General features: G+C 39.3%; 1 protein-coding gene across 5 annotated transcripts in view; it reads right to left on the bottom strand.

Moving 5' to 3' along the window:
• Positions 1 to 441: 441 nt before the first annotated feature.
• arfgef1 (ADP-ribosylation factor guanine nucleotide-exchange factor 1 (brefeldin A-inhibited)) overlaps positions 442 to 12225 on the bottom strand; it is a 250335-nt gene continuing 238551 nt past the window's right edge. For all 5 annotated transcript variants that reach the window (XM_080194121.1, XM_080194120.1, XM_080194123.1 and 2 more), the window contains 3 exons: positions 6523 to 6661; positions 4430 to 4547; positions 442 to 1986 (listed from right to left, as the gene is read on the bottom strand). In XM_080194121.1, the coding sequence (XP_080050247.1) occupies positions 1822 to 1986; positions 4430 to 4547; positions 6523 to 6661 (422 nt within the window). In that variant the 3' untranslated portion in view covers positions 442 to 1821. The remainder of the gene's footprint in view (positions 1987 to 4429; positions 4548 to 6522; positions 6662 to 12225) is intronic.

The raw sequence follows: 12225 nt of genomic DNA, 5'->3' as shown, positions 1-12225 counted from the left end.
TGGAAGAATACCATTTGCAACTGTGCCAGTTCCAAGTGAGGAATCTTTGTGTGACAAACTAGTGATAACACTTTACTCATTTACCTTTCAGTAAAGATATTAATGGGCTAACAGAATAGTGAGAATTCTTGTTTTTGTGTTGACATCTTTCCAATCACTTTGTCTAGTGTAATAAAGCTCATTTTCTCTCATTTAATAAATATTTCACTCATCATGTCAAAAGTTGATTAGCAGACTCCTGTGAATTTGCTCAGTAACTTACCACCATGGTTTCTAAAAAAAAGTGAAGATCAATCAAGCCTGGTAACACTCCAGGATCTGACTTGTCCAGCATTGATATGTAGGTGGGATTGTAACACCAGGTAGTAACAAATCTTTGCCTGCTTAAAATCAACCAAACAACCAACCTGGATACTGGTAATCAAAGAGGGACTGCACTGGTAAAAGAGAGTTCAAAAACTTTATTGAGCCATGACCTGATTAGAGTGTGCCAGATGATAACCAATATTGTACAGAAAGTTGTACATATTTTTACATAGAAAACTTTACATGTCTGTACCATATACATTTTAACCTTCTCCGAATATTTATTTTCTACATCCACAGTGACTAGGAATGCTTGGAACTCTGTGTCCATATCTTTTTCATTAAAGCCCAGTTCACAGCTTCTTAATAATTAGATTTCAGTATATTTCATTATCCCAACCCCAAACTGATTCATTATTCATATATTTAATTTAACATCAAATTTTATACACAGACAGTAGAACCTACATCAAACATGGAGACAGTTTTATGTCAGTGCAGATGCACTTCAGATCAACCTGCAGTGATTCAAGTTCCAGTTGACAAGATCAATCCTTTTTTTTAATAATAGGCCCTAGTCTGCAATGTACAGTTAGGGGAAAACTTACCTTTACTGACAGGGTAACCATTCCGCTAATTACATTAACACAATGGTCTTTGTGCCTCTTTCCTCTAATAATTGTCCATACATCCCAGGTTCCATCACAACTGCATGAGCAATGTTAAAGAAAATTTAAAAATAAATCACAAAGTCAAAAGCAAAACAACCCAGTGCACACAATGAACAATAAAGTAGCTGTGACTGCAACAAATCAACATAAAATATTGAAATAAAAGAAACCCATTCTGGAAGAATTACATAGTGTTAATATTGTATTTTACAGATTTGTATCTCTGTACAACAGATTTCACAGAAGGATGGTCATTGTACTTTTAATGGTCATGAGTTGTGCAAACAAAAACATAGTTACCTTCAACTGATCTTTCCTACTATCTGTAACAATTCCAATTTAATTATATCTTCCAACCTGCCTGTAAGATGCTACACGATTAGATTTCCCTTATAGCATATATATTACTCATGGTGTCAAATTCTTCTGCCCAGAAGTTTAAACTACAGTACTCATTTAAATATTTTCTCTACTGTACAATATGCATTGCATCCTGTCCATGTTTGAGTTTGAGTCACAGCATTCTTCTCCACACCAAACTGCATTTCAAAGTGTGACCAAACCATGAAATGCTGAAACCATGCTCAGCACGTGTCAGCATTCAATGTTTGCCTTGAATCATTCAGATAATTAATTCAATGGAATAGAGCATTTTAAACTAAGATTACAGTTCACTCATCTGCATCTTTTAGGCAGGTTACAAACCAACAGAGTTAAAGCACCATCCTTTACAAAAAGATCAAGAAAGGATCGAGGCAGGAGTGAGTGAGTCAAAGTAGCCAACTGCAGCCTGGTCCTTTTCAGATTTATAAACAGAATGCCTTAGCTAAGATGTCAGTCATCATTACTGCTTGGTGGATCCATGCTCTTGGTCTGAAGGATGAGATATCTTAAAGACTATACCAATGCGGAGATAAAATTTGCGTAGAACAGCTCTCAATTCAGGAATCAGATTAAATTGCATAATTTCACACAAAAGGGGGTAGTACTTTGATGCATGGGCCTTGAACTGTAAAGAAAGCACAGATAAATGATAGCTAATTAGAATGTTGAAAAAACTGCCTATATCATTACATGTGTCTGCATCCTATAGAAAACTTGCCTGTTCACTCTACAGGTGCTACCTGACCCACTGACTATTTTCAACATTTACAGTTTTCTTCCCCTTTCCTGTGAAGGAAGGTTTAGTCCGTGTTTCACACTTCTGACAGAAATTCATTTTTTAAGCAATTAGCAGCATATGTTGCACTCTGACAAAATGAACTGTGGCATCAAAACATTGTGGGAATAAATGAGCTCCATCTTCAAAATTAAGCAAGTGATTCACAAGTCAATGTTAAAAATGATTATTTCAAATTTAGGCTTGTCAGAGACATGACCATTTTAAAATTTTTGAAATCAATAGATTATTTGTTCAAGCAAAAGTTCAAAAAACAAATAACTGGGAACTAGTGGTATTATTCACTTTTGACTTTTCTCATATATATCATTCAATAACTTAGATCAATTGCATTGATTCCGGAGACGAGAATCCAAAAATATCAAAAGGACTGGAATGTTAAATTGGGTGGTTATTGGCTGAATTAAAGTGAATAATTAGAAATGAATAAAAACAAAAAATGCTGGAAAAACTCAGGATCTGTGGAAAGAGAAACGAGTTAACATTTCTGGACCCAAAATGTTAGTGTCTACAGATACTATCAGACCTGATGAATTTTCCAGCATTTTCTATTTTTATTTCAGATTTCTAACATCCTCTTTTTTTTGTTTTTCGATATCTTCACTATTCTGGTTTACTTTCTTCCTCAATAGGACTACTTGCTGTCATGTCAATTATCTTAGTAAATAGCCAGATTGCAATCTTTGATTGAGAATTCTTGAAAGCACCTAACATAACAGTTTCTGCATGGTTTCAATAAAGTAAGAAGTCTGACAACACCAGGTTTAAGTCCAACTGATTTATTTGATAGTAAACTCGCAAGCTTTTGGGGTTTCCCCCTTCGTCAGGAGAATGGAAGTTCTGGCCTCAGACAGAACATATAACAGCACAGACAGTTTACAGATCTGTGAGTTTACTATCAAATAAATCGGTTGGACTTAAACCTGGTGTTGTCAGACTTCTTGCTGTGTTTACCCCAGTCCAATGCTGGCATCTTCACATCATGGTTTCAATAAATCCAGTGATCAATTTATATTTTAAATAATGGTTTCAATAATTCACAATTCCATTACAGTTGTGAAATGTAGATTCACTGTGCGTATTAGTTAAAGCCACTGATTTTTGTGGCTAGAATCATAAAACCCCTCCAATGCAGAAAGAGGCCATCTGGCCCATTGAGCCTGCACTGACAACAATCCCACCCAGGCCCAATCCCCATAACCCCACATACTTACCCTACTAACCCCCCTGACACTAAGGAGTAATTTAGCATGATCAAATCATAAATAAATAATACAAATTCTACATCATTAGGCAGGAATATTAGATTTTTTTCATCATTCTGGGACTGTGATTGCATTATTTTATGAGACATCTGAAAATAACTGGCCTAGGTCAAAGCCTGATGTTAGCACAGAACATTTCAATCACAATGCTAATGCATTAAAAATGGCTCAGGAAGTAACAATGATTCTCTCTGGTACTTACTTTCTCTCTCCATGATTTACTATTGTTCCTTTATTCCTAATAGGAAAGGTTGATGTTTCAGCAAAACATGGACTGTGTCGCAAGTTAAATAATTGGAAGGTAATATATGTGAAACCAAAGTCTTGAAAATAACTGGAGATTAAAATAAAAGCTTGCAAATTTTGTAGAAGGAAAAATCCTATCCCAATTTAAAAACTTGTCTTTCAATTGTTCAACTTACAAGAAAGCGTGCCTAAAGTTCTAAAGTCCATGTTGTGCTTAAACATCAGCCTTTCCCCCTAGAGGAACAGCCTCATTTCTGTGGCCCAAATCCTGAAAGGGGCCTGATATCTCTTTGGTCAATTTATACTGATCAATCTGCTGCACTGATTTTTGACACATATTTAAATGAGTCAGAAGAGGAAGATCACAAGTTAACTCCAATAATATCATTTACAATAAAAACATAGCTTGAAGAAGCAAGTTTAAATACAGGTTGATAAAAAATTGCATGCTTCAAGTCAAATGCCAAATATGTAATGCTGCAAGTTTAATTGTGTTTGATATGTTTTCAAAATTCAGAAGGCATCAGCTAAAGCTATTTTTGAAGACATTATTGCAAGCTGTAATTTAGACTCGTAGATTCTTTCAAAAGGAAACCAAAGGCTAAAATTGAGGGCAAAAGAGTTATGATGTGGTCAGAGTCAGTTTTTAAAAATTCCAAGGCTGATTCTAATGCTAATATATATTTAAAACATGAATAACTTGCATGTGATCAGTGACATCTAATGCGTGCATAAATATGCATTTTAATTCTGATTCTTACCCTTTCATCATTTATTTTAAGAACTTTAGTTAAAAAAAGGAGTAGAAGATTGGTCCAGGCTTCCCGGTGACTTTCTGAGGTAAGTGTCAGGAAGTAGCTGAGAGCTTCACTGCAAACACTATTAAAAGAAAATTGCTGGTATCAGTTATAATACACAACATCAGTACACTATATTTAAAAACATATATAGAATGCAACTGTAAACCTAAAACCCTCTTTGGGTCTACAAATTGAGCTTAACTAAGAAATGTTGGTGTCCAACACTAGATTTGGATAGATTGGAAAAAAGGGCAAATATTAGCAAATATCCTTCAATGTAGCTAAATATGCCCTTATATACTTGACATATTGAAGGCAAAGGGGATACAGGGTAGGGTGTGGGTAGGTGTGAAAAAAAGATGGAAGTGACAGATATTCAAGTGTGAAGGGATCGTTAATATTCAGGTAGATTACTTGAGCTGATGGGGCCTGTTGTAACTGGAGATTATTCATTTAAATTGTGAAAACAGGGACTACGGTTGGATGTACGAAGTGAGGGCTGAATTCTTGAAGCCCTGATAGGTGAAAGCACATTACTGGGAAACAAGATTTTGCAGAACTAAATTAAGATTTGGGGTGATATAAAACAAACCGACTAATGATCAGTTGGCGTCTTCTGGACTTCTGCTGGTCGTCTTTGCTGACTTGGGGTTGAGTTTTTCACAGAGGTTTACCAATAAGTTGCGTTAGTTTTTTGTCTCTCCTTGGAAATTGTGACTTGAGGGAGGGAGAAGCAAAGGTGAAAGTCATGATGAGTCATCCAACAAAAAGTGGGGTAAGTGCATACAGGATTAAAGGCCTAATTTCACACTGATTGCATAGCCTGCCGCCAGCAAGCGAGCAAGCAAGAGAGAGAGAGTTGGTTGGGATGATTAAGCCCATCCAAGTGCCGTTCTGCCATATTGGGTAGGGCATTTTGTGTCTTAAGCTTTGGCAGGTAGCAAAAGGAAAATGAAACATGGTTTTAGTTTGTACTGTAAGGGATACTGTGTATAAATAAGACTACTATAAATTGGCAGTAGAAATGATGAGGAAAACAACAGAACAATCTTTGTATACACAGGGCCTAGTGACATCTACATTTATTGCGAGCCTTCAATGTAGAAAAAGTGTCAGGTGCTTCATGGAAGCATAATCAAACAAAATGGACACAGAGCTAAAGGAGATGGTCTATGCAGTTGGTTTATGGATAAATTTAAATGGGGGAGGTGAAAACACAAAAATGTATGAAGGGAATTCCAGGGTATGGAACTTATAGAGTTGGATAGTGGGGTGAAAGGACAGAGACATGTACAAGAGCACACAGTTGGGGGAATGGAAAGTTGTTAGATTACGCAATATAGGTAGGGGCAAGGTCATGAAGGGATTTGAACACGTAGGGGAGAATTTTAAATTGGAAGAGATCAGCAGCCTGTGTAGGACATCAGTGACGAGTGAATAGAACTTGATGAGATAGAATACTGGCAACAGAATTTGGGGCAAATTGAAGTTTAGGAAGAATGGAAGATGGGGGACCAACTAGGAGATCATTGGAACAGTTAAGCCTGAAAGTGATATAGGCATGCCTGAGAAGGACAATCACACAGGAGTATTTAAATAAGATGCAACAAGCTTGTGTTTCCACCACTGATGTGTACTCGCACTATGAAAGACAGAGGTTTTCTTCGGGATGATGAAACCAGTCCCAGCAGAGAAATCATCACTGAAACATAAAATTAAAGCAAAAAAAAACGTTTGAAAGAACGGAAAATTCTAAAAACGTAAAACAAGCGATGAGCAGCAGAAGGGGAATTAAAAAATCCTCTTTCAGCCGCTGATCAAGCTATAGTTACAATTTGACCAAAGATATTATGTCAATCATCCCATAAACCAAAATCTCAACAAAATTAAACAAGGCTGAAAATACATTATTTTAAGGATATTAAATATAAATTTGTTCAGGTTTGACAATCTCCCCTCGTTCCCATTAGTTTTCAAAGTTCTTTCATCAGGGTAACAAGCCTCAATGTTGACATCTGTGCTTTCCAGTTACAATCACAGGAATTGATACTTACTTTAGTAATCGCTGCTGTACTTCCATCCAAGCATCACGACGATTTTTATCTGTATACATTCGGAATAAAATTCGCAGGCCACAAGCAACACTACTGGTTTCTTGTTTCAAAAGATTAGGCTTTGATTTACCTTTGAATCCTGCATGAATAGAGGAAAAAGAAACATTGACTGTAAACAAAGCCCCTGAACATGCCAATCAAAAAAATTCAGTTCTGAAAAGAATATCAATCAGTTCCAGTAATTCCCAATTAATCACAAGTAACTTGTGCAATATACCAATGTGCAATGTTTATTTTACAAAGGTCAGTTCTTGAGGCTTTTCCTTGCCTGGTTGATGCTGTGCAATTTTAAAATTAATTTTTTTTTTAATTAAGGGCTTCCATCTCACTGAGTGTTTACAGAAATGCTTTTATGCATTGTGGCTTGCCAGTCATGTGACCTCTTTCATCTTACGTGAATAAGGATTTTAGGGCTGTAGCTGTTTTACCTGCCACATGAAACATGGTGTCAGGAGTGTACAGATGACATTGAATGGATTTTGACAGTTGCAAGACAGCCAGTTGTAAAATGAACAGAAGACAATAATTGATGTTTTAGTCTGCAAATTTGTACAGGAATTGTTAAGTCCGCATGGCTTTGAACATTCCAGTACCTGCTTTGATGGAGTTTAAAAAGAATTGGAAATTCTTCCTGTCTCATTGGCAGAATTATGAGGTTGCTGCAGAGTTGAAGAAGAAACGTGAGCAAATATTAGCAGCAACTCTATGATCAATGTTGGGGAGTGTTACAAGTTGTATTGTCTTCTAGAACTCAGCCTTATGAAATTTGGAGGCCTTGAAGACTCACTTTGAACCCACTACTAACTTTATTTATGAACACTATGTGTTTAGCAACAGAAGTCAAGGGTGGGGGGAGGGGGAGGAGGCGGGGGCGGGTGGGTGGGGGCAGGGGGGGGACACTGAACAGTAGGTAACTGTTCTCAAAATATCTAGCTGAATCCTGAGAGCTTAGGGACAAGAGACCCTATCATGACAGCATGTCGACTGAGAAAAGAGACTTACTGTGAAGAAGGCTATTCACATCTGTAGAAGCTCAGACGTGGTGAAACATCAGCTGACGAGTACTGATGAAGCTTTTTAAAAAATTCATTGGCTATGCAGGTATTTATTTCCTATCTCTAATTGTCCTCAAGAAAATGGTAGAAAGCTGCTTTCTTGAACCACAGAAATCTATGTGGTATAAGTACACGCACAGTGCTTTTAGGGAGGGAGTTGCTGAGAGGCAGCCTAGGCCTTCCAATCACAAGACAATGGAGAAAAGGAAGAACAATTTACAAAAAGGCCAGTGGAAATATCAAGGCCAAAGTACTGGATGTAACTATTGTGGAGGATATCACAAGAAATAAAAGAAAGCATGCCCAGCATGGGGAAAATACTCCTCTAACTGCATGAAAGTGAACTATTTTGCTGGAAAAAATAAAAACAAGCATTCAAAGATGGCTGTTGGAGAGATGTTGGATGATGATTCTGACAAATCACTCTCTGCTGTGGAATAGGTTGGCATCATCAAGTCTCAAAGTAAAAAATGGTTTGTGACTATTGGAATGATGACTGCATAAGAAGAGCACAAGTTAATGTGAAATATCAGATAGACACTAAGAACATAAGAAATAGGAGCAGGAGTAGGCCAACTAGCCCCTCGAGCCTGCCCCGCCATTCAATAAGATCATGGCTGATCTGTCGTGGCTCAGTTCCACATTCCCGCCCTCTCCCCATAACCCTTAATCCCCTCTCTTATCAAAAACCCATCAACTCGCGTCTTAAAAATATTTAGCGAGGTAGCCACCACCACTTCAACGGGCAGAGAATTCCAGAGATTCACCACCCTTTGAGTGAAGAAGTTCCTCCTCAACTCCGTTCTAAACCGCCCCCCCTTTATCTTGAGGCTGTGCCCCCTAGTCCTACTATCCTTTCTGAGTGGGAAGAGTCTCTCCACCTCTATCCTATCCATCCCATTCATCATCTTATACGTCTCAATGAGATCTCCCCTCATTCTTCTAAACTCTAACGAGTACAAGCCTAATTTATTCAGCCTCTCCTCATAGCTCAAGCCCCTCAACTCCGGCATCAGCCTAGTAAACCTCCTCTGCACTCCCTCCAAGGCCAAAATATCTTTGCGTAAGTACGGCGCCCAAAACTGCACACAGTAATCCAGCTGCGCCCTTACCAATGCCCTATACAGCCGCAGCAAGACCTCCCTACTTTTATATTCAATCCCCCTCGCGATGAAGGCCAGCATCCCATTCGCCTTCCTGACCACCTGCTGCACCTGCAAGCTGGGTTTTTGCGACTCATGCACAAGGACCCCGAGGTCCCTCTGCACCGTCGCCTGCTGCAGTTTTTCTCCATGTAAGTAATAATCCTTCCTACCATTATTCCTACCAAAGTGGACCACCTCGCACTTGCCAACATTAAATTCCATTTGCCACTTCCTGGCCCATTCGCCCAGCCTATCTAAATCCTTCTGTAGACTCTCACCACCCTCCGCACAATTTGCCTTTCCACCAACTTTGGTGTCATCAGCAAATTTCGACACCCTACACTCGGTTCCCTCCTCCAGATCATCTATATAAATGGTAAATAGCTGAGGCCCCAGCACCTAGAGCTATGTGCAACATTATGGGCTTCATAGACCTGTGTGAAGTTGTTCAAGAGACCCAAAATAAATCCATCAGAGATAAAGAAACTGTATGATACAAGGATGCTCATCGAAAGAGGACAAGCTAATCTGAGAGCCCAATGCAACATAAATCATAGAATCCCTACAGTACAGAAAGAGACCATTTGGCCCGAGTCTGCACCCACCACAATCCCAGCCAGGCCCTATCCCCATATCTCCACACATCTGTCCACCAATCCCTCCAACCTACGCATCTCAGGACACCAAGGGCAATTTTAGCACAGCCAATCAACTTAACCGGCACATCTTTGGACTGAGGGAGAAAACCGGAGCACCTGGAGGAAACCCACGCAGACACGAGGAGAATGTGCAAACTCCACACAGACAGTGACCCAAGCCGGGTATTGAACCCAGGTCCCTGGAGCTGTGAAGCAGCAGTGCTAACCACCGTGCCGCCCAGAGGAGGAAGACACAGTTCCAGATAGGAGACGCTCAACAAAATCTCTTCAACTCAGCTGAAAATGAGTCAAGAGCTTGGACTGGTAACCCTACACATACCAGAGATGACTTGCAGTGTTTCAACAGCCACTGACTACAGAACAGACCCTGGCAAATTACAAAGATGATTTTATAGGTCTTGGATGTCTTGATGAGTATCATCTTATTGAGGGTTCTTGCTTTCATTCACACAGGCCACAAGAACCTTGTGACAGTTGGATAAGTGCATGACAAAATCTCTTCCAGTAGACCCTTGTAGATCTTCATACCTGTGACACTCGTGGTCATACCCTTGTTCCTGCCCATCAACCAAATCTGATGTACTTTTGTGACTTTCTCCTGAAATAAAGGGTCCAGGCAACTTTCTCCTTCCATAGGACCTTAGAACCATAGAAAATTACAGCTCAGAAACAGGCCCTTTGGCCCTTCTTGTCTGTGCCAAACCATTTTTTGCCTAGTCCCACTCACCTGCACTTGAACCATATCCCTCCACACCCCTCTCATCCATGAACCCATCCAAGTTTTTCCTAAATGTTAAAAGTGACCCCGCATTTACTACTTTATCCGGCAGCTCATTCCACACTCCCACCACTCTCTGCGTGAAGAAGCCCCCCCAACATTCCCTTTAAACTTTTCTCTTTTCACCCTTAACCCATGCCCTCTGGTCTTTTTCTCCCCTAGCCTCAGTGGAAAAAGCCTGCTTGCATTCACTCTATCTATACCCATCAAAATCTTATACACCTCTATCAAATCTCCCCTCATTCTTCTACGCTCCAGGGAATAAAGTCCTAACCTATTCAATCTCTCTCTGTATCTCAGCTGCTTGAGTCCCGGCAACATCCTCCTGAACCTTCTCTGCACTCTTCCAGCCTTATTTACATCCTTCCTGTAACTAGGTGACCAAAACTGTACACAATACTCTAAATTCGGCCTCACCAATACCTTATATAACCTTACCATAACACTCCAACTTTATAAATCGGAGTATTGAGTATAAAAGGCCAATGTACCAAAAGCACTCTTTACGACCCTATCCACCTCTGACGAGGAATTCTGTACCTGTATTCCCAAATCCCTCTGTTCAACTGCACTCTTCAGAGTCCTAACATTTAGCCTGTACATTGTACTTTGGTTTGTCCTTCCAAAGTGCAATACCTCACAGTTATCTGCGTTAAATTCCATTTGCCATTTTTTAGCCCATTTTTCTATTTGGTCCAAGTCCCTCTGCAAGCTTTGAAAACCTTCCTCACTGTCCACTACACCTCCAATCTTTGTATCATCAGCAAATTTGCTGATCCACTTTACCACGTTATCATCCAGATCATTGATCTAGATGACAAATAACAATGGACCCAATACCGATCCCTGTGGCATTCCACTAGTCACAGACCTCCACTCAGAGCCCTGGCGCATTAATGTCCAAAGTTTGGACTCTTGCTCATCAACTCTGAGTCGAATCCTTAAATTGTAGATACTGTAGATGTGCTTGCTATGAATCACACTGATATCCATCGGCTCCCACAGTTGACAAATCAACCGCCATCTCTATTTAATTTAGCCAAATAAGGCTTTTAGTTTTTGAATATTCATTATTTATCTTAAGTAGTTTAGTTAGTTAAGCTATAAATTGAAAATAGTGCGCAAATCACGTGGTGCTAGTTTAAACTGCTGTCCCACTTGCCAACCACCTATCTGCTCAGCTAAGACTTCAGCTTTCAGGTGCTCCTGTCTCTTGCTTCCCCTCTTGGGCTACACCTGGTCTTGTAAAAAATTAGATCAGCACATCTCCCTTCATTCCTAAAATCCCCTCATTCACCAAATTCCCAGGTTAAGTACTCTGACGAAGCTATAGTCTGTCAAGTTAGTTGAAATGCTACCTAATCCACCCGTGAGCAAAAGCCTCCTATTTTTATACAAATGAGAATTTCAAAGACTTGAGATAGACTCTGCAGATCAAATAACCAGTTCCAGGTAGTCACTTAATTTGTAGCACTGTTCAACACAAATTCCTGAGTTAACTATTATGTCAAAGACGTACTCTGTCAAGCCTGTGAAGTAGACCTTCACACTACTTTTCATTACAAGGCAGCTATTAACTCAGTTTGAAACTGCTCAAGATCGAGGTTTCAAGGTATTTATGCATTTATTTATAACTTTATGCATTTAGATGGAACAGCATATATGTGCTTAGAGGCAGCAACAAGTGATTATAAAATCAGATTTGAGCAGATTATAATTGTCATCTTAATCTAAAATTAAGGCAATTGCTTATAAATCCAAAGATTATTTTAAATAGCTGGGATCTTCCAATGACATTGCTCATGGCAAGTTGGAGGATATAGAACAAAGAACAAAGAAAAGTACAGCACAGGAATAGACCCTATGACTCTCCAAGCCTGTGCCAATCATGATGCCTAAACCAAACGAAAGAAAAAACCTTATGCCCTTACTCGGTCCATATCCTTCTATTCTCTCCCTATTCGCACACCAATCCAGATGCCTCTTAAATGTTGCTAATGTGCCTG

Source organism: Carcharhinus amblyrhynchos, chromosome 8 (genome assembly GCF_965287045.1).
Source record: "Carcharhinus amblyrhynchos chromosome 8, sCarAmb.v2.hapA, whole genome shotgun sequence".
Lineage (NCBI taxonomy): Eukaryota > Metazoa > Chordata > Chondrichthyes > Carcharhiniformes > Carcharhinidae > Carcharhinus > Carcharhinus amblyrhynchos.
Note: the sequence above shows the minus strand (reverse complement) of the source record. Positions and strands in the feature narration are given on the sequence as shown.